At 45.1% G+C, this 21917-nt stretch overlaps 1 protein-coding gene across 1 annotated transcript in view; it reads right to left on the reverse strand.

Moving 5' to 3' along the window:
* Nucleotides 1-1337: 1337 nt before the first annotated feature.
* LOC121549317 (probable E3 ubiquitin-protein ligase RNF144A-A) overlaps nt 1338-21917 on the reverse strand; it is a 41976-nt gene continuing 21396 nt past the window's right edge. Inside the window, exons 2-8 of the mRNA XM_041861181.2 lie at nt 13812-13974; nt 12367-12471; nt 11999-12059; nt 10627-10825; nt 9633-9777; nt 8854-8943; nt 1338-3050 (exon numbers count right to left, since the gene is read on the reverse strand). Coding sequence (XP_041717115.1) covers nt 2919-3050; nt 8854-8943; nt 9633-9777; nt 10627-10825; nt 11999-12059; nt 12367-12471; nt 13812-13955 — 876 coding nt within the window. The 5' untranslated portion in view covers nt 13956-13974 and the 3' untranslated portion in view covers nt 1338-2918. The remainder of the gene's footprint in view (nt 3051-8853; nt 8944-9632; nt 9778-10626; nt 10826-11998; nt 12060-12366; nt 12472-13811; nt 13975-21917) is intronic.

Below are 21917 nucleotides of genomic sequence, written 5' to 3' on the forward strand. Positions count from 1 at the left end.
ACATAACTATTCAGACCCTTTACTCAGTCCTTTGTTGAAGCACCTTTGGCAGTGACTACAGCCTCAAGTCTTCTTGGTTATGATGGTACAAGGAAGGCACACCTGTATTTGGGGAGTTTCTCCCATTCTTCTCTGTAGATCCGCTCAAGCTCTGTCAGGTTGGATGGGGAGCGTCGCTGCACAGCTATTTTCAGGTCTCTCCAGAGATGTTCGATCAGGTTCAAGTCCGGGCTCTGGCTGGGCCAATCAAAGACATTCAGAGACTTGTCCCTAAGCCACTCCTGCGTTGTCTTGGCTGTGTGCTTAGGGTCGTTGTCCTGTTGGAAGGTGAATTTTCACCCCAGTCGGAGATCCTGAGTGCTCTGGAGCAGGTTTTCATCAAGGATCTCTCTGTACTTTGCTCCGTTCATCTTTCCCTCGATCCTGACTAGTCTCCCAGTCCCTGCCGCTGAAAAACATCCCCACAGCATGATGCTGCCAACACCATGCTTCACCGTAGGGATGGTGCCAGGTTTCCTTTCAGATGTGACGCTTGGCATTCAGGCCAAAGTGTTCAATCTTGGTCCTTTAGGTGCCTTTTGACAAACTCCAAGCAGGTTGTCATGTGCCTTTTACTCAGGAGTGGCTTCCGTCTGGCCACTCTACCATAAAGGCCTGATTGGTGGAGTGCTGCAGAGATGGTTGTCCTTCTGGAAGGTTCTCCCATCTCCACAGAGGAACTCTGGAGCTCTGTCAGAGTGACCATCGGGTTCTTGGGGACTTCCTGACCAAGGCCCTTCTCTCCCGATTGCTCAGTTTGGCCGGGCGGCCAGATCTAGGAAGAGTGTTGGTGGTTCCAAACTTCTTCCATTTAAGAATGATGGAGGCCACTGTCTTCTTTGGGACCTTCAATGCTGCAAAAAAAATTTGGTACCCTTCCCCAGATCTGTGCTTCGACACAATCCTGTCTCGGAGCTCTGCAGACAATTCCTTCGACCTCATGGCTTGGTTTTTGCACTGACATGCACTGTCAACGGTGGGACCTTATATAGACAGGTGTGTGCCTTTCCAAATAATGTCCAATCAATTGGATTTACCACAGGTGGACTCCAATCAAGTTGTCGAAACATCTCAAGGATGATCAATGGAAAGAATGCACCTGAGCTCAATTTCTAGTCTCATAGGAAAGGGTCTGAATACTTATGTAAATAAGGTATTTCAGGTTTTTTATAAATTTGCAAAAAAAATTAAAACCCCTTTTTTAAAAATTCAATCCATTTTAGAATAAGGCTGTAACGTAACAGAATGTGGAAATAGTCAAGGGGTCTGAATACTTTCCGAATCCACTGTCTGTGACAAATTGTAGGTTATATAACAGAACATATTTGGAATGTACTATATCAAATAAGAGCATTTTGGTAAAAAAAAAAAGGGATTGTGAATCGATCACATCATATCAAAATAGATTTTAAAGGCATTTTATGGCACCTTGGCTACATCAACTCATGTACATTGTCTAATATAAGAAGGTAAGTTGAACTCATAAAGGGGTAAAGGGTTTCACTGCTAGTATAGATAATGGACGGAGGTTGAACTGCTACAGAATGGGTTATTTGGTGGACATTAGAGCTTGCTACCAGGGTTGGAGTCAATTCGTTTTCCATCTCAGTTCAATCCAGGAAGTAAACTGAAATTCCAGTTTCAAATGTTTCTCATAAAGAAGCATTGAGCAAAGTTGAAATTGGACATTTTTACTCCCTGAATTGATTGAAATGAAATGACCCCAACCCTGCTTGCTACATCTCGGCTGCCTGTATGCTGTTTTTTCTACTGTGTTTAATAGAAATACTGAAAGATCAATGTTGCACCACCCCCCCTGGATTTTAGCAAAGGATTCAATGGTAAATACTTTCAATGGAGGTTTACAAATAGTCTTCTTCTGGAGAACGAGAGTCAATTCTAAGTGGTGGCATGGTTGACAGAGTAGATTATACAACATCCTCAACCATACAGTAGACATTCAACTTGTAGGTTATGCTGAACAACATTCACATCTTTTATTTGACAATTACTTCCCAGCGAGTCTATAATACAAAACAAAACGCTCATAATATATTCTAGGGATGGTGTGAGTCCTCAGAGGTTTAGCTTACATGATACAAACTGAAAATCTAAAATCATTGTTTATGTTCTTATAGAAATAGAAACACTTAAAATCTATTAAAATACTTTATCTGTGCCTGTTTGAGCTTGCCTGGCTTAATGAACCAATAGAAAAGTCCCAAAACTGCAAACCAGGTAGACTCAAGCAAACGCTCAAAGTATTTGAATCGATTTTTCAAGTATTTGAAAACCAGGTCTGTATAGAAAACTGAAGAGCAAGGGGAGTGAGAAGGGGTTGGTAAATAAATAACCCCCAACCAAATCCTTATAAACCTGGAGGAGACTCTTCCACATACCATGACTGATAGCCAAGGCTGATCCCTCCAAATATACCAAACTTATATTTGCAGTCCCCCAAAACAAGCACCAAGATAGCTGTATAAGACAACAACAAAAAAATACTTCACCTTGAACCCGACACACACATAAATGATCCCATATTGAGAATATCTTCCAAGCCCTCTGAACCAACAACCAACATTGACTGGTGCTGTGTTCTGTTCTCTCCTCTGCAGGCCCTTCTTAACACATGGAACATCACAACAGAACCACAAAGTGAGTGCCCTCTCAACCAAACTTGCTGGCTGTGTTCCTCATCCACCTGCACTGCTCTGCCCCAGCGACCAATCCACCAATCCCTAAGAGCCCTCTTGGCAGGTGGGAGGGACTAAAACACCATAAGGAGTGGATAACTAACCAACCACCAAGTTCACCAACAGGCCTGGTGCCCCTGTCTGTCAGGTGAGCTGGCATGACTGTGCCCAGGGTGGAGTTGGTTAGGTTGGCAGAGGGTCGTCATCCCCTTTACTGCATTTACACTTGCAGCACAAAACGAAGGGTGAGGCTATGAGGAGAAAGGGAGACGCCAACAGCAGGAGCAGCCCGAAGCCAGCGAATATCCCCACCACCTGCAGAGAGAGGGAGGGGGAGAGAGGTGGAAGTGTGCTTTTACTATATACCCTCTTCAACCCCAACAAGCAAGCACATATATCTAAGCCCTTTTTACGTCACTAGTTGTAACATGGGATTCATGAGGTGCTTGTTTTAACCCAGACATCACAAGATACCAGAGATAAGTGATGTACAGTACAATGATGCACCAACACAAAATGTATTCAATCTCTAATTTGCCTGAGCAGTAGTACAGTAACAATCCACAAGGAGGCAGTAGTTCCCCAAACATATAATCTACATTGAGACAGGGCTGGCGTCCACTTAGTGTTTATGACACTGAGTCATCCTTTTTCATTTTCCTATTTGACCTTCACAAATACAGTGCCTTACAAAAGTATTCATCCCCCTTGGCATTTTTCTTATTTTGTTGCATTACAACCTGTAATTTAAATGGATTTTTATTTGGATTTCATGTAATGGACATACACAAAATAGTCCAAATTGGTGAAGTGAAATGAAAAAAATAACTTGTTACAAAAAATTCTAAAAAATAAATAACAGAAAGGGGGTGCGTGCATATGTATTCACCCCCTTTGCTATGAAGCCCCTAAATAAGATCTGGGGCAACCAATTACCTTCAGAAGTCATGTAATTAGTTAAATAAAGTCCACCTGTGTGCAATCTAAGTGTCACATGATCTGGCACATGATCTCAGTATATATACACCTGTTCTGAAAGGCCCCAGAGTCTTCAACACCACAAAGCAAGGGGTACCACCACACAAACGGCACCAAGAAGACCAAGGAGCTCTCCAAACAGGTCAAGGACAAAGTTGTGGAGAAGTACAGATCAGGGTTGGGTTATAAAAAAATATCCCACGGTGCACCATTAAATCCATTATTATAAAATGGAAAGAATATGGCACCACAACAAACCTGACAAGAGAGGGCTGCCCACCAAAACTCACGGACCAGGCAAGGAGGGCATTAATCAGAGAGGCAACAAAGAGACCAAAGATAACCCTGAAGGAGCTTCAACGCTCCACAGCGGAGATTGGAGTGTCTGCCCATAGGACCACTTTAAGCCGTACACGCCACAGAGCTGGCCAGAAAAAAGCCATTGCTTAAAGAAAAAATTAAGCAAACACGTTTGGTGTTCGCCAAAGGCCATGTGGGAGACTCTCCAAACATATGGAAGAAGGTACTCTGTTCAGATGAGACAAAAATTGAGCTTTTTGGCCATCAAGGAAAACGCTGTGTCTGGGGCAAACCCAACACCTCTCATCACCCCGAGAACACCATCCCCACAGTGAAGCATGGTGGTGGCAGCATCATGCTGTGGGGATGTTTTTCATCGGCAGGGACTGGGAATCTTGTCAGAATTTTATGAATGATGGATGGCGCTAAATACAGGGAAATTATTGAGGGAAACCTGTTTCAGTCTTCCAGAGATTTGAGACTGGGACGGAGGTTCACCTTCCAGCAGGACAATGACCCTAAGCATTCTGCTAAAGCAACACTCGAGTGGTATAAGGGGAAATATTTAAATGCCTTGGAATGGCCTAGTCAAATCCCAGACCTCAATCCAATTGAGAATCTGTGGTATGACTTAAAGAATGCTGAACACCAGCGAAACCCATCCAACTTGAAGGAGCTGGAGCAGTTTTGCCTTGAAGAATGGGCAAAAATCCCAGTGGCTAGATGTGCCAAGATTATAGAGACATACCCCAAGAGAAGAGGGGTGAATAGTTATGCACGCTCAAGTTTTCAGTTTTTTTGTCTTATTTCTTGTTTGTTTCACAAATGCCAAGGGGGGTGAATACTTTTGCAAGCCACTGTTTATACATCACTTAGTGTCCATGACAATAAACAACCATCAGGCAACATCATTGTGTTGAGTCTAATGGGAGCAGAGCTTTCAAGAACCCCTTTAAAATATTGATGAAGCAGTTAGGGCATCCTTATAGTGGTGTTAAACTTACATAAGACCTACAGAGGAACAAGTGTGTCCAGATATACACTACCGGTCAAAAGTTTTAGAACACCTACTCATTCAAGGGTTTTTCTTTATTTGTACTATTTTCTACATTGTAGAATAATAGTGAAGATATCAAAAATATGTTAATAACACATATGGAATCACGTAGTAACCAAAAAAGTGTTAAACAAGTCAAGTTTTATTTTATATTTGAGATTCTTCAAATAGCCACCCTTTGCCTTGATGACAGCTTTGCATACTCTTGGCATTCTCTCAACTAGCTTCATGAGGTAGTCACCTGGAATGCATTTCAATTAACAGGTGTGCCTTCTTAAAAGTTAATTTGTGAAATGTATTTCCTTCTTAATGCGTTTGAGCCAATCAGTTGTGTTGTGACAAGGTAGGGTGGCTATACAGAAGATAGCCCTATTTGGTAAAAGACCAAGTCCATATTATGGCAAGAACAGCTCAAATAAGCAAAGAGAAACAACAGTCCATCATTACTTTAAAACATGAAGGTCAGTCAATACGGAACATTTCAAGAACTTTGAAAGTCGCAAAAACCATCAAGTGCTATGAAACTGGCTCTCATGAGGCCCACCACAGGAATGGAAGACCCAGAGTTACCTCTGCTGCAGAGGATAAGTTCATTAGAGTTACCAGCCTCAGAAATTGCAGTCCAAATAAATGCTTCAGAGTTCAAGTAACAGACACATCTCAACATCAACTGTTCAGAGGAGACTGTGTGAATCAGGCCTTCATGGTCGAATTGCTGCAAAGAAACCACTACTAAAGGACACCAATAAGAAGAAGAGTCTTGCTTGGGCAAAAAAACACGAGCAATGGACATTAGACCGGTGGAAATGTGTCCTATGGTCTGGAGTTCAAAATTCAGATATTTGGTTCCAACCGCTGTGTCTTTGTGAGACGTGGTATGGGTGAACGGATGATCTCTGCATGTGTATTTCCCACCGTAAAGCATGGAGGAGGAGGTGTTATGGTGTGGGGGTTCTTTGCTGGTGACACTGTCTGTGATTTATTTAGAATTCAAGGCACACTTAACCAGTATGGCTACCACAGCATTTTGCAGCGATACGCCATCCCATCTGGTTTGGGCTTAGTGGGACTATCATTTGTTTTTTAACAGGACAATGATCCAACACACCTCCAGGCTGTGTAAGGGCTATTTTACCAATAAGGAGAGTGATGGAGTGCTGCATCAGATGACCTGGCCTCCACAATCCCCCGACCTCAACCAAATTGAGATGGTTTGGGATGAGTCGGACCACAGAGTGAAGGAAAAGCAGCCAACAAGTGCTCAGCATATATGGGAACTCCTTCAAGACAGTTGGAAAAGCATTCCAGGTGAAGCTGGTTGAGAGAATGCCAAGAGTGTGCAAAGCTGTCATCAAGGCAAAGGTTGGCTATTTGAAGAATCTCAAATATAAAATATATTTTGATTTATTTAACACTTTTTTGGTTACTACATGATTCCATATGTGTTATTTCATAGTTTTGACGTCTTCACTATTATTCTACAATGTAGAAAATAGTACAAATAAAGAAAAACCCTTGAATGAGTAGGTGTTCTAAAACTATTGACCGGTAGTGTATATCTGGACACACTTGTTCCTCTGTAGGTCTTATGTAAGTTTAACGCCACTATAAGGATGCCCTAACTGCTTCATCAATATTTTAAAGGGGTTCTTGAAAGCTCTGCTCCCATTAGACTCAACACAATGATGTTGCCTGATGGTTGTTTATTGTCATGGACACTAAGTGATGTATAAACAGTGGCTTGCGAAAGTATTCACCCCCCTTTATTTTCTTTAAAAATAAAGAAAAATCCTTGAATGAGTAGGTGTTCTAAAACTTTTCACCGGTAGTGTATTCACACACTTATCAATCCTATTTTTTTTAAAATGTTTGTTCTCATGCTGTCTGAGACCTTCTCCTATACCTGCTTCTAAAGTGACATACATAACTTTAAACTTCAAACCTACACAAGTGGCAGAATTTTTCTATGCCACTTAGTACCCATTTGTGGTAATAATTTTTCCTTTTTCTTTTCAATGACATACAGATACTTTGAAAATGAGGACTTGTAACTGTAATATAGGACATATACACTGCTCAAAAAAATAAAGGGAACACTTAAACAACACAATGTAACTCCAAGTCAATCACACTTCTGTGAAATCAAACTGTCCACTTAGGAAGCAACACTGATTGACAATAAATTTCACATGCTGTTGTGCAAATGGAATAGACAACAGGTGAAAATTATAGGCAATTAGCAAGACACCCCCAATAAAGGACTGGTTTCGCAGGTGGTGACCACAGACCACTTCTCAGTTCCTATGCTTCCTGGCTGATGTTTTGGTCACTTTTGAATGCTGGCGGTGCTTTCACTCTAGTGGTAGCATGAGACGGAGTCTACAACCCACACAAGTGGCTCAGGTAGTGCAGCTCATCCAGGATGGCACATCAATGCGAGCTGTGGCAAGAAGGTTTGCTGTGTCTGTCAGCGTAGTGTCCAGAGCATGGAGGCGCTACCAGGAGACAGGCCAGTACTTCAGGAGATGTGGAGGAGGCCGTAGGAGGGCAACAACCCAGCAGCAGGACTGCTACCTCCGCCTTTGTGCAAGGAGGAGCAGGAGGAGCACTGCCAGAGCCCTGCAAAATGACCTCCAGCAGGCCACAAATGTGCATGTGTCTGCTCAAACGGTCAGAAACAGACTCCATGAGGGTGGTATGAGGGGCCCGACGTCCACAGGTGGGGGTTGTGCTTACAGCCCAACACCGTGCAGGACGTTTGGCATTTGCCAGAGAACACCAAGATTGGCAAATTCGCCACTGGCGCACTGTGCTCTTCACAGATGAAAGCAGGTTCACACTGAGCAAATGTGACAGACGTGACAGAGTCTGGAGACGCTGTGGAGAACGTTCTGCTGCCTGCAACATCCTTCAGCATGACCGGTTTGGCGGTGGGTCAGTCATGGTGTGGGGTGGCATTTCTTTGGGGGGCTGCACAGCCCTCAATGTGCTCGCCAGAGGTAGCCTGACTGCCATTAGGTACCGAGATGAGATCCTCAGACCCCTTGTGAGACCATATGCTGGTGCGGTTGGCCCTGGGTTCCTCCTAATGCAAGACAATGCTAGACCTCATGTGGCTGGAGTGTGTCAGCAGTTCCTGCAAGAGGAAGGCATTGATGCTATGGACTGGCCCGCCCGTTCCCCAGACCTGAATCCAATTGAGCACATCTGGGACATCATGTCTCGCTCCATCCACCAACGCCACGTTGCACCACAGACTGTCCAGGAGTTGGCGGATGCTTTAGTCCAGGTCTGGGAGGAGATCCCTCAGGAGACCATCCGCCACCTCATCAGGAGCATGCCCAGGCGATGTAGGAAGGTCATACAGGCACGTGGAGGCCACACACACTACTGAGCCTCATTTTGACTTGTTTTAAGGACATTACATCAAAGTTGGATCAGCCTGTAGTGTGGTTTTCCACTTTAATTTTGAGGGTGACTCCAAATCCAGACCTCCATGGGTTGATACATTTGATTTCCATTGTTCATTTTTGTGTGATTTTGTTGTCAGCACATTCAACTATGTAAAGAAAAACGTATTTAATAAGATTATTTCATTCATTCAGTTCTAGGATGTGTTATTTTAGTGTTCCCTTAATTTTTTTGAGCAGTGTAGTAGATACTGCTGCCACAGCTAGCCCGTGTGACTGACTGGGTTTGAATCTGGGACTCCAGCATGCCAAAAAGCCTGTGTTAGCCCGCTGAGCTAAAGCCAACTAATGACTCGTTTTTACAATACAGTACCTGTGTCCGGTGCCAGATAACGGAAGCTCTGGAGAGGCCCAGTTTGTTTCTGCACGGCCCTTCGTCATAGTGGATCAGGAGGAAGTCATCCTGGAGAGAGAGAAGGAATCACTATCAGGGTTAAATCCTGAATTAAATATGTTAAGTCAGGGTTAAATGTGGGGGCAGATCCACTAGAAAAATGTAAGTAAGTTTATATAACTCTGTTGCTTGGTCACTTTGTGCAGGTTCCAAACAATTAAATAGATCACTAGAGTATTAGTGTTCCCTATGGCAGGCTCAGGCAGTACCAGCAGAAGGGTGTGTTTGTGTGTGTGTGTGTGTGTGTGTGTATGCGTGTTTGTGATTGTGTGTGTATGTTCAGTGTTGGTTGGTTAACTCACTTCCAGAGACTCCAGGCACTACCAACAGAAGGGTGTGTTTGTGTGTGTGTGTGTGTGTGTGTGTGTATGCGTGTTTGTGATTGTGTGTGTATGTTCAGTGTTGGTTGGTTAACTCACTTCCAGAGACTCCAGGCAGTACCAACAGAAGGGTGTGTTTGTGTGTGTGTGTGTATGTTCAGTGTTGGTTGGTTAACTCACTTCCAGAGACTCCAGGCAGTACCAGCAGAAGGGTGTGTTTGTGTGTGTATGCGTGTTTGTGATTGTGTGTGTATGTTCAGTGTTGGTTGGTTAACTCACTTCCAGAGACTCCAGGCAGTACCAACAGAAGGGTGTGTTTGTGTGTGTATGCGTGTTTGTGATTGTGTGTGTATGTTCAGTGTTGGTTGGTTAACTCACTTCCAGAGACTCCAGGCAGTACCAACAGAAGGTGCGCTTACAGTTCTTGCACATCATCTGAGCACAGCCCTTGTCCCTCTCAATGTACACCTTACACTTGGGACAGCGCTTGATGGGCGTGTCGTCATCGCTATTGTAGAAGGAACTGAAAGACAAGAGACAATGAACGTCAAGGTGGGACATAGATAGACCAGTACATACTGAACTGTCAAGAATAACAAGAGTAATACGAACAGCTAAAAATCACTGCGTTATTGAGTCTTTATTGGGCTGTGTTATTGAGCACATTAGATAGAACCTTCCCATTTCACTCAGTTTCAAAACGTTTTCTTCCTACTGAACCTACGCTGTGTGGTCCTCCTGAGTGTTGTTGTGACAGTTTGTGTATCAGTATGATAGTGTAGTCTACAGTAGGAGTGTTGTGTTATCAAGTGTTGGAACCTACCTGTAAAAGCCTACCTGGTCTCCCCAGGTAGGAAGGTGTGATGGTGTATTTGGCCAGGGGTTGGAACCAAAATTATTTTCCAATTGTACCTTTCCAAGCAGAACCCCTATTTATTTTGTTCTGTTCCGGTGTTCCAACCAGTAAATAACGTTCTGAAACGGTTCAACATTGTTTTTACATTTAGCTCATTAATTTACTCCACCAATCAGCGCAGAAGTGACTGGGTGGGGAGGGAGCAAGAGAGAGGGGTGGACATAGAGGGGGCTTGGTTTGAAGCGCTGAACATCATGACGTGCATTGGAATGTGTTTAGGTTATTACTAGCTTTATAACTGTACAGAATAACAATTGTTTTGGGGAATGAAAAATAATTGTATTAACCGGTTCTCAAGATTTGAAAATAACGGTTCTGTTCCAGAACACTAGAGATCACTTTCGGTTTTCGGTTCTGTTCCCTGAACCGGTTCCAACCTCTGGTATTGGTGTGATAGTGTACAGTGTTAGTGTATAGGGATGTATAGTTTACAGGTGTGTTGCAGTAATGTCCTACCTGGTCACCCTGGGTAGGAAGATGTTGTCCTGGCAGGCATGTCCTTTATGCCAGTCGTCCCGGCAGGCCGAGCAGAACTCCAGCCTGCACACAGAGCACTGGACCAGCTGTGGCAACTCCATCTCCCCCTCCTTCAGCTGGCACACTGCCTGGCACGACGAGGACGGGCACCAGGTCCGGCACGGGTCCAACAGCACCTCTGTGGAACTCACACAGTGACAGGGTCGTATTCATTAGGGTACATCGTAGCAAAGCGTTTTGCAATGGAAACATTTTCTTGTTGGATAAGTTCAGGTAGTCCCTCCCTCTTCAGTCCATTTCCTTACTTTTCCTCCCATCACACAGGGACAAAGCTGCCTGGCATCATAGAAATAGAATTACTGGTACACTCAATATGGCCGCCGGTCCACTCATCACAGAACATACTAGTCATTCTATATCTATGGCTGGGACCTCATACCTCAACGGGGGAACATGTGAGAACGGAACACCCAATAGAAGAAGAACAAGACTACAAGCACAGCTTTTAAAGCCTTTTTCACTTAATCTTTGGCATCTTAATAAAAGCTATTTTGAGATAAAGAATGATTCTTTGTCCTGGTTTGAGCTCTCTTTGATCACGATTATGCTAATCTTCTTGGAACTTTTCTGTGGACAGGAGTCAAAATAAAAGCCCCACTCATCCAGTACAAGATACATAACAACTGCTGTGTGTGTGTGTGTGTGTGGGTGTGGCTCCACTGGAATTAGAAAGTGCTCATCCACCATTATTCATGAGCCAGATGCCTTGGGATTATTTTTCTGAGGATGTTGCCAATTAAATCCTACACAAATCCAATTAAACATAATTTAATTAGTTAAGATGGAGAGAAAATGCTCCCAGCCCACTGCTCTCTTCTTCTCTCTGAGAGCCTTAAACCTTTTAAAAGAGGTTAAGAAAGGCCTAAAAGTGGAAGGAGAAAGCTGAATAAACAGTCAAGTGTCTCCATTCTCTCTACTTCTACAGTCTGTGTATGGTAAGGGTTAAGGTTCAAGGGTCACTGGGTCAGCCATCAGCCACTCTTCTCTCTGAGAGTCTTATATAATGTTTTAACAGTGGTTAAAGATAGGTATACAGTGGATGAAAATGAAGGAGGGAGTCACATTGATGAATAACCAGTGACTCCTCTCATCTCTCTCTCACCACTCCCACAGCTTGTGAATCAATCAAATGTATTCATAAAGCCCTTTTCACATCAGCAGATGTCACAAAGTGCTTATATAGAAACCCAGCCTAAAACCACAAAGAGCAAGCAATGCAGATGTAGAAGCACGGTGGTCAGGAAACACTCTCTAGAAAGGAAGAAACCTAGGATGTTGCCCATCCACTCACCTCTCTCAAACTGCAGCCTCCTGTACCTCTGCATGCTCTCTTCTGCCACCATGCCTTCCATCTGTAAGAGAGAGAAATACAGAGACAAACACATATGGATTAAGTCTCTCAGCACCCTGCTTTATGGATTTAAGCCTCTGCACTCCTGACCTGTTGATGACTCATCCAGGCTTAATGGGAAGAGAGTCAAATAGCTACAGTACATGGGGATCTCAGTGGCAGTGTCCCTAATGGCACCCTATTCACTATTTAGTGTACTACTTTTGACCAGGGCCCATAGGTCTCTGGTCAAAAGTAGTGCACTATAAAGGGAATAGGGTGTCATCAGTGAGTTCAATGGGAAACCTGGAAGGACTACTGTACTGTACCTCGTTCTCCAGCAGGTGTCCATGTTTTGGGCAGGCAGAGTCTGGACAGCTAATAGCAGTTTCGAGGCCCTCTTTGATCAGAAATTCCACATACTGCTTCAAGCACTGTAAGGGAGAAAGAGAGAAGTTAAACTTGACTATAAAATACAATGAATAGTGGCCGTGTCCCAAATGGCATCCTATTCAATATATAGTGCACTACATTTGACCAGAGCCCTAAGGGCCCTGGTCCAAAAGTAGTTTACTACATAGGGAATAGGGTGCCATTTGGGACACAGCCTAGTAGGCGTGGGAACCATGAACGTTTGTCTTGACAGTTTGACAGTTACCATAAGGAGTGGAAACCATGGACAGTTTGCCTTGTGTTATGTTCAGCACTGCTGAGTGCTGTTTTGTTCGCAATCACACTCTTCACTAAGTACAGCCCTACTTAAAAGGGGTGTTGTTAAGCTAACAGTCAGAGAATATGGCTATATCAGGATCCATTAGGCCTGGGTGGAGTTCATTAAGCACCAAACTGACGAAAACTGACTGAAACAGGGAGGGACTACCTAGACGTGTCCAATAGGAAACATTCATTTTCACCTTCTGTTGCAAAACGTTTTCCGTTACTTGCCCTTATGAATGTGACCCAGAGTCGTATTCATTAGGCCACACCGTAGCAAAATGTTTTGCAAGTTCGTTTGGTACTTTGTTCTTTGGTAACACAACCCAGTCTTAATGGCGCCTAATACACTGAGTGTACAAACCATTAGGAACACCTGCTCTTTCCATGACAGACTCACCAGGTAAAAGCTATGATCCCTTATTGATATCACCTGTTAAATCCACTTCAATCATTGTAGATAAAGGGGAAGAGACAGGTTAAAGAAGGATTTTAAAGCCTTGAGACAATTGAGGATTGTGTATGTGTGCCATTCATTGGGTGAATGGGCAAGACAAAATATATAAGTGCTTTTGAACGGGGTATGGTAGTAGGTGCCAGGCGCACCGGTTTGAGTGTGTCAAGAACTGCAACGCTGCTGGGCTTTTCACGCTCAACAGTTTCCCATGTGTATCAAGAATGGTCCACCATCCAACGGACAAACAGCCAACTTGACACAACTGTGGGAAGCATTGGAGTCAACATGGGCCAGCCTCCCTGTCGAATGCTTTCGACACCTTGTACAGTCCATGCCCCGACAAATTGAGGCTGTTCTGAGGGCAAAAGAGGGTGCAACTCGATATGAGGTATTCCTAATGTTTTGTACACTCAGTGTATAGCCATGTACTCTGTCTGTTAGCTTAACAATTCCCTTTCCCCTACACCTGAAAAGCAGTGTGCTGACTGGTCTGCCCTGTCCCTGCTCCTGTTTTTCCCACTGTTGCAAACTGTTTTAAAACCTTTTCAATTGCATGCCCTAATGAACAGGACCCAGTCAAATGTGTTGGTTGTATCTACTGACCAGGCTGCAGAAGACACATTGGCACTGGCTGATGGTGGTCATATGCTCCTGGGGGAACTCTCCAAGGCACAGCTTGCAGGACATCAGGGGGTCCAGGGCCAGGTCCCGGGTGGGACAGTACCGTGCCGATGGGGCCGTCGACATGGCATCTGACACAGGTGACCTGGAACATAAAAAGGTGATGGGGTCAGACATAATAATACGATTGTAGAACATCAGCGAGCATGTCTGAGAATAATCTACGCTCTTTCTGTTTTTCTGCTTTAGAAATTAATATAACATCAAATGATGGTTTGATGATTTTCAATTGGACCGTCCAGTGACTATTCTTTAAATGAACAGTGTTTCTTCTAAGGTTCTACATAATAAGGTCTTCATAACAACAGGCAGTCTAAAAATGAATACAAAAAAGCTTCATTTTGGTTCTTTTGTAATGAATATTCAGTCGGTCTTGCACCTTTGAAGACGTTATGGAGTCATGAAAGCAACCCCTAGTCATCCTCAGCTACTGCTTTTTAATGCAGAGCCCACATCGCTAAGAGCCGCTCTCTTTCTTCCTCAACCCCCTCGGTGGTGTCTACAGTAGCTAGCTTGTCAAAAGCACTCCTCAGGCTGCTAGGCAACCAGCAGACAGACAAGAGGGCCAGTGGCTAACAACTCCACATAAGAACAGTACAGCATAGACCAGCCTCTCTCTCCTCCACACAGTTCCAGAGCGAGAGAGAGATTCTTCATTTCAGAGACATAATTTCAAACAAGAGTGAGTGCATGGGAGAAGCTTTATTCAAACAACAAGTTCCTCTCACCACACAGAGTAGAGGTAACTTGTGAATTGACTGGCCAGGCACCATGGCTGGGTTAAGCCCTGAAATAGCCCCACTCTGCACTGTGTGAAAGGGATGCATCATGGAGAGGAACATGCTACTGTGGAACTGGAACCAGGGCCAAGTTCAAGCCTCAATGGTCCAAGCTCCTACTAAGTTCCTATTGACGAACAAAGACAGGAATGAGTGTTGCTTGCCTTTCACTCACCACAGAGCCATGCATCACTAGTACTGTAACCAGCCTACACAACTTCTCTTTTCAGCTGTAAAATGACTCATGTGGCTTGGTACTGGTAGTGTGTGTCACCCATAGATGGAGACAGACTTGGAAACAGATGGAACTGAAGGATGTGCTACAGTCTGTTCAGTGCTGGCCACACACACACTAGAGCAGGGAGGGGTCTCAACTTACTGTTGAGAGTTAGAATACAAGCGGGGAAATTTTGAGATGTCAGCAAAACATAGCCCATGTCAGCAAAACATTTTTAGGTTGGTAAATTCGTCTAGCAGCCAGGTATCATGGTTGAATTACCGACCGGGGTGCTCCCATTGATTTTGTTAGTCACTCTCACTCAAACTTCTCTCCACCCTATTGCAAACTTTCTCAACCCTATGGCAAAATCTTTTCTCTGCCCTATGGCAGAATGTGTATAATTGCAGGAAATGTACTCAAAAATTGTTTCTCTCCGTTGTCAAGAGGCCCCCACCCCCATCAAAGTTCCCCATCCCTGCACTAAAAGTACTGTAGGAGGACCTCCTGGTGTAGTGTGTGTGGATGACCAAAATAACATGGTTTTACAATAGCCAGAGCCCCCTCCCACCCACACCACTCTAATATTAGGAACATGAGTAAGAGTATGTGACCGTGTCTGAATCTCTGAAACTATAAAAAGGAACATGTTGATCATACATGAACACATGGTGCATCACATCCTCCACAAAGTGTCACAACAACAACCTTTAACTCCAGTCCAAACATAGCACAGATGAGAAAATAAGTATAAGATGGGTATCACGCCAGACAACAAGTCTCATAGTGTCAGCATCCCAAATGGTACCCGATTCCCTATATAGTACACTACTTTTGACCAGGGCCCATAGGACTCTGGACAAAAATAGTGCACTACTTAGGGAAAAGGGTGCTGTTTGGAATGCAACCATAGTTTGGGCTCTGGCCAAAAGTAGTGTACTATAAAAATAAAAAAAAGAAGTGAAATAGACAACGCTGGAACGTGATTTTAACCAATCAGCATCTAGGATTAGGCCTACTGTTGTATAAACAGGGAATAGGGCATATAATTAGGAATTAGAATACTAGAATGGACCTGAACCTTCTTATGACAGTATAAAAGGTCTACATTCTAGCAGTATATAACTAGCTAAATTGACATTTATCTGTTAGCTTACTAGCTAGTTCCAACTGTTTTACTGGTGGTAACCATAGCAACATGGCCACTAAGGCAGGCTAGAGACTCGGGGGACTCGGCATCGACTCGGACTCAAATGTGAGTCAATCTCAAATGTGAAAACTTCAAGGGTGTGTAGAGTACTTTAATTGAAAAGCAAATCTATAAAAAAAAGAAAATAAACTATAAGTATAATGTAAAACATTCTATAGGTTGAATGATTCGTTTTCAGCTGATGCCATTCCTCACTTGAACCCCATGTAAAGTGATGTGCTCGACAATACATGTCTTCTTGTTTGTCTTACTGCCAGCAGACTCTGTCTCTCCACCCTCAACCTCCCGGACTGTCTCCACCTTCCACCACCATGCACCAAATACTAATTGTTCACAGCCAGAAACGTATGTGTGACTACAATACATGTCTTATTTTTTGTCTCTCCACCCTCAGCCTCTCTGATGGACTGTCTCCACCTTCCACCACCGTGTGCCAAATACTCAAAATGCGAATCTGAAGGCTGGCACCCTGAGCCTGAGCTGGTGTGGCTGGACAGTAAAGGAGACCATCTCAAATCTGAAAACTTCAAGGGTGTGCAGACTTTCACTAGGCACTGTATCCCCATTGATTCTTTAAGAAAATAAGTTAATAATGCTTGTTGAGCTTAGTTGAACTGTTATTCCCCATCAGAACCAAACATAGGCCGGTTTAACTGAAAATAAACACTGTATAGCCTCAAAACATGGTTAAAACTATAATTTGTATATAATGGCTAGCCAGCCTTGCATCCATAGCTCTGATAAGTTTATGGTCAGTGCTATCCGGTATCCTTGGGACGTCCCTAACCTAAACAATAACCCTTACCCTAAACGTACACATAACCAAATCCCTTACCTAACCTAGACCATTTTAAAATGTCAACTTCAATGTCAACTGACCAATATACATTCATGTGGGTGTGGTCTGGCACATAAATGCATATAAATCAGACACAGATATTTGTATTGTAACCAAACTTGGGACACATGTTCCAAACCCTGTCAAGACTCAACATAAGCAAGCACATTCAGATTGACCACATGGTGGCGCTACAACAGGCACATATTTATACAGTGAGGGAAAAAAGTATTTGGTCCCCTGCTGATTTTGTACGTTTGCCCACTTCAAAGACATGATCAGTCTATAATTTACATTTACATTTTAGTCATTTAGCAGACACTCTTATCCAGAGCGACTTACAGGAGCAATTAGGGTTAAGTGCCTTGCTCAAGGGCACATTTACGTCATTTAGCAGACGCTCTTATCCAGAGCGACTCACAAATTGGTGCATTCACCCTATAGCCAGTGGGATAACCACTTTACAATTTTTGGGGGGGTAGAAGGATTACTTTATCCTATCCCAGGTATTCCTTAAAGAGGTGGGGGTTTCAAATGTCTCCGGAAGGTGGTGAGTGACTCCGCTGTCCTGGCGTCGTGAGGGAGCTTGTTCCACCATTGGGGTGCCAGAGCAGCGAACAGTTTTGACTGGGCTGAGCGGGAACTATGCTTCCGCAGAGGAAGGGAGCCAGCAGGCCAGAGGTGGATGAACGCAATGCCCTCGTTTGGGTGTAGGGACTGATCAGAGCCCGAAGGTACAGAGGTGCCGTTCCCCTCACTGCTCCATAGGCAAGCACCATGGTCTTGTAACGGATGCGAGCTTCAACTGGAAGCCAGTGGAGTGTGCGGAGGAGGGGGTGACGTGAGAGAACTTGGGAAGGTTGAACACCAGACGGGCTGCGGCATTCTGGATGAGTTGTAGGGGTTTAATGCCACAGGCAGGGAGGCCAGCCAACAGCGAGTTGCAGTAATCCAGACGGGAGATGACAAGTGCCTGGATTAGGACCTGTGCCGCTTCCTGTGTAAGGCAGGGTCGTACTCTCCGAATGTTGTAGAGCATGAACCTGCAGGAGCGGGTCACCGCCTTGATGTTAGCGGAGAATGACAGGGTGTTGTCCAGGGTCACGCCAAGGCTCTTCGCACTCTGGGAGGAGGACACAACGGAGTTGTCAACCGTGATGGCGAGATCATGGAACGGGCAGTCCTTCCCGGGAGGAAGAGCAGCTCCGTCTTGCCAGGGTTCAGCTTGAGGTGGTGATCCGTCATCCATACTGATATGTCTGCCAGACATGCAGAGATGCGATTCGCCACCTGGTTATCAGAAGGGGGAAAGGAGAAGATTAGTTGTGTATCGTCAGCGTAGCAATGATAGGAGAGGCCATGTGAGGATATGACAGAGCCAAGTGACTTGGTGTATAGGGAGAAAAGGAGAGGGCCTAGAACTGAGCCCTGGGGGACACCAGTGGTGAGAGCACGTGGTGCGGAGACAGCTTCTCGCCACGCCACTTGGTAGGAGCGACCGGTCAGGTAGGACGCAATCCAGGAGTGAGCCGCGCCGGAGATGCCCAGCTCGGAGAGGGTGGAGAGGAGGATCTGATGGTTCACAGTATCAAAGGCAGCAGACAGGTCTAGAAGGACAAGAGCAGAGGAGAGATAGTTAGCTTTAGCAGTGCGGAGAGCCTCCGTGACACAGAGAAGAGCAGTCTCAGTTGAATGACCAGTCCTGAAACCTGACTGGTTTGGATCAAGAAGGTCATTCTGAGAGAGATAGCAAGAGAGTTGGCTAAAGACGGCACGCTCAATAGTTTTGGAAAGAAAAGAAAGAAGGGATACTGGTCTGTAGTTGTTGACATCAGTGGGATCGAGTGTTGGTTTTTTGAGAAGGGGAGCAACTCTCGCTCTCTTGAAGACGGAAGGGACATGGCCAGCGGTCAAGGATGAGTTGATCAGCGAGGTGAGGTAGGGGAGAAGGTCACCGGAGATGGTCTGGAGAAGAGAGGAGGGGATGGGGTCAAGCGGGCAGGTTGTTGGGCGGCCTGCAGTCACAAGTCGCAGGATTTTATCTGGAGAGAGAGGGGAGAAAGAAGTCAAAGCATAGGGTAGGGCAGTGTGAGTAGGACCAGCAGTGTCATTAGACTTAACAAACGAGGATCGGATGTCGTCAACCTTCTTTTCAAAGTGGTTGACGAAGTCATCCACAGAGAGAGGAGGAGGGGGAGGGGGGATTCAGGAGGGAGGAAAATGTGGCAAAGAGCTTCCTAGGGTTAGAGGCAGATGCTTGGAATTTAGAGTGGTAGAAAGTGGCCTTAGCAGCAGAAACAGATGAAGAAAATGTAGAGAGGAGGGAGTGAAAAGATGCCAGGTCGGCAGGGAGTTTAGTTTTCTTCCATTTCCGCTCCGCTGCCCGGAGCTCTGTTCTGTGAGCTCGCAATGAGTCATCAAGCCACGGAGCTGGAGGGGAGGACCGAGCCGGCCGGGAGGATAGGGGACACAGAGAGTCAAAGGATGCAGAAAGGGAGGAGAGGAGGGTTGAGGAGGCAGAATCAGGAGATTGGAGGGAGAAGGATTGAGCAGAGGGAAGAGATGATAGGATGGAAGAGGAGAGAGTAGTGGGAGAGAGAGAGCGAAGGTTGCGGCGGCGCATTACCATCTGTGTAGGGGCAGAGTGAGTAGTGTTGGAGGAGAGCGAGAGAGAAAAGGAAACAAAGTAGTGGTCGGAGACATGGAGGGGAGTTGCAGTGAGATTAGTAGAAGAGCAGCATCTAGTAAAGATGAGGTCAAGCGTATTGCCTGCCTTGTGAGTAGGGGGGATGGTGAGAGGGTGAGGTCAAAAGAGGAGAGGAGTGGAAAGAAGGAGGCAGAGAGAAATGAGTCAAATGTGGACATAGGGAGGTTGAAATCCCCCAAAACTGTGAGGGGTGAGCCATCCTCAGGAAAGGAACTTATCAAGGCGTCAAGCTCATTGATGAACTCTCCAAGGGAACCTGGAGGGCGATAGATGACAAGGATATTAAGCTTAAATGGGCTAGTGACTGTGACAGCATGGAATTCAAATGAGGAGATAGACAGGTGGGTTAGGGGAAAAATTGAGAATGTCCACTTGGGAGAGATGAGGATTCCTGTGCCAGCACCCCTCTGACCAGATGCTCTCGGGGTATGCGAGAACACATGGTCAGACGAGGAGAGAGCAGTAGGAGTAGCAGTGTTTTCAGTGGTAATCCATGTTTCCGTCAGCGCCAGGAAGTCGAGGGACTGGAGGTTAGCATAGGCGGGGATGAAGTCAGCTTTGTTGGCAGCAGAATGGCAGTTCCAGAGGCTGCCTGAGACCTTGAACTCCAGGTGTGGGGTGCGTGCAGGGACCACCAGGTTAGAGAGGCAGCAGCCACGCGGTGTGAGGCGTTTGTGTAGCCTGTGCAGAGAGGAGAGAACAGGGATAGGCAGAGGCATAGTTGACAGGCTGTAGCAAATGGCTACAATAATGCAGAGGAGATCGGAATGAAATGAACTAAACATCTGGGAGAGGAGAGAGCAGGGCCTCCCTCACCAAAACTTCCACCTCAAAAACTATAATTGTTTCACTGAACCACCCGAACAAAAACTCTCCCAACTTCCACCTTTAGAAATCAGAATTGTTGTGAACCACAGCGGTCCAATGTTTAAAGGAATAGACTCAACCCACTTTATTCAGCTAGCTAACTATGACACCATAGCTAACTAGCATGCTAGCATCCAATAACACACAGTTTAGCACCAATACTTGGTTACAACAAACTACCAATAGTGTGTTAACACACTAAACAGATCATTCGTGTCTGTGTCTAGTTCCTTTCATAACGCAGCAATAATTAGACGTTGGCTAGCTAGCACAAGTATATTGTATTTAGCTACTACAGTACAGTTAGCTGGTCGTTTGTAATGGTAGGTTTATTTGAACAGTGAGAGACAGAATAACAACAACAAAATCCAGAAAAACGCATGTCAAAAATGTTATGAATTGATTTGCATTTTAATGAGGGAAATAAGTATTTGATCCCTCTGCAAAACATGACTTAGTACTTGGTGGCAAAACCCTTGTTGGCAATCACAGAGGTCAGACGTTTCTTGTAGTTGGCCAACAGGTTTGCACACATCTCAGGAGGGATTTTGTCCCACTCATCTTTGCAGATCTTCTCCAAGTCATTAAGGTTTCGAGGCTGACGTTTGGCAACTCAAACCTTCAGCTCCCTCCACAGATTTTCTATGGGATTAAGGTCTGGAGACTGGCTAGGCCACTCCAGGACCTTAATGTGCTTCCTCTTGAGCCACTCCTTTGTTGCCTTGGCCGTGTGTTTTGGGCCATTGTCATGCTGGAATACCAACCCATTTTCAATGCCCTGGATGAGGGAAGGAGGTTCTCACCCAAGATTTGACAGTACATGGCCCCGTCCATCGTCCCTTTGATGCGGCGAAGTTGTCCTGTCCCCTTAGAAGAAAAACACCCCCTAAGCATAATGTTTCCACCTCCATGTTTGACAGTGGGTATGGGGTTCTTGGGGTCATAGGCAGCATTCCTCCTCCTCCAAACACGGCGAGTTGAGTTGATGCCAAAGAGCTCCATTTTGGTCTCATCTGACCACAACACTTTCACCCAGTTCTCCTCTGAATCATTCAGCTGTTCATTGGCAAATTTCAGACGGGCCTGTATATGTGCTTTCTTGAGCAGGGGGACATTGCGGGCGCTGCAGGATTTCAGTCCTTCACGGCGTAGTGTGTTACCAATTAATTTCTTGGTGACTATGGTCCCAGCTGCCTTGAGATCATTGACAAGATCCTCCTGTGTAGTTCTGGGCTGATTCCTCACCGTTCTCATGATCATTGCAACTCCACGAGGTGAGATCTTGCATGGAGCCCCAGGCCGAGGTAGATTGACAGTTCTTTTGTGTTTCTTCCATTTGCGAATAATCGCACGGACTGTTGTCACCTTCTAACCAAGCTGCTTGGCGATGGTCTTGTAGCCCATTCCAGC

Source organism: Coregonus clupeaformis, chromosome 33 (genome assembly GCF_020615455.1).
Source record: "Coregonus clupeaformis isolate EN_2021a chromosome 33, ASM2061545v1, whole genome shotgun sequence".
Classification (NCBI taxonomy): domain Eukaryota; kingdom Metazoa; phylum Chordata; class Actinopteri; order Salmoniformes; family Salmonidae; genus Coregonus; species Coregonus clupeaformis.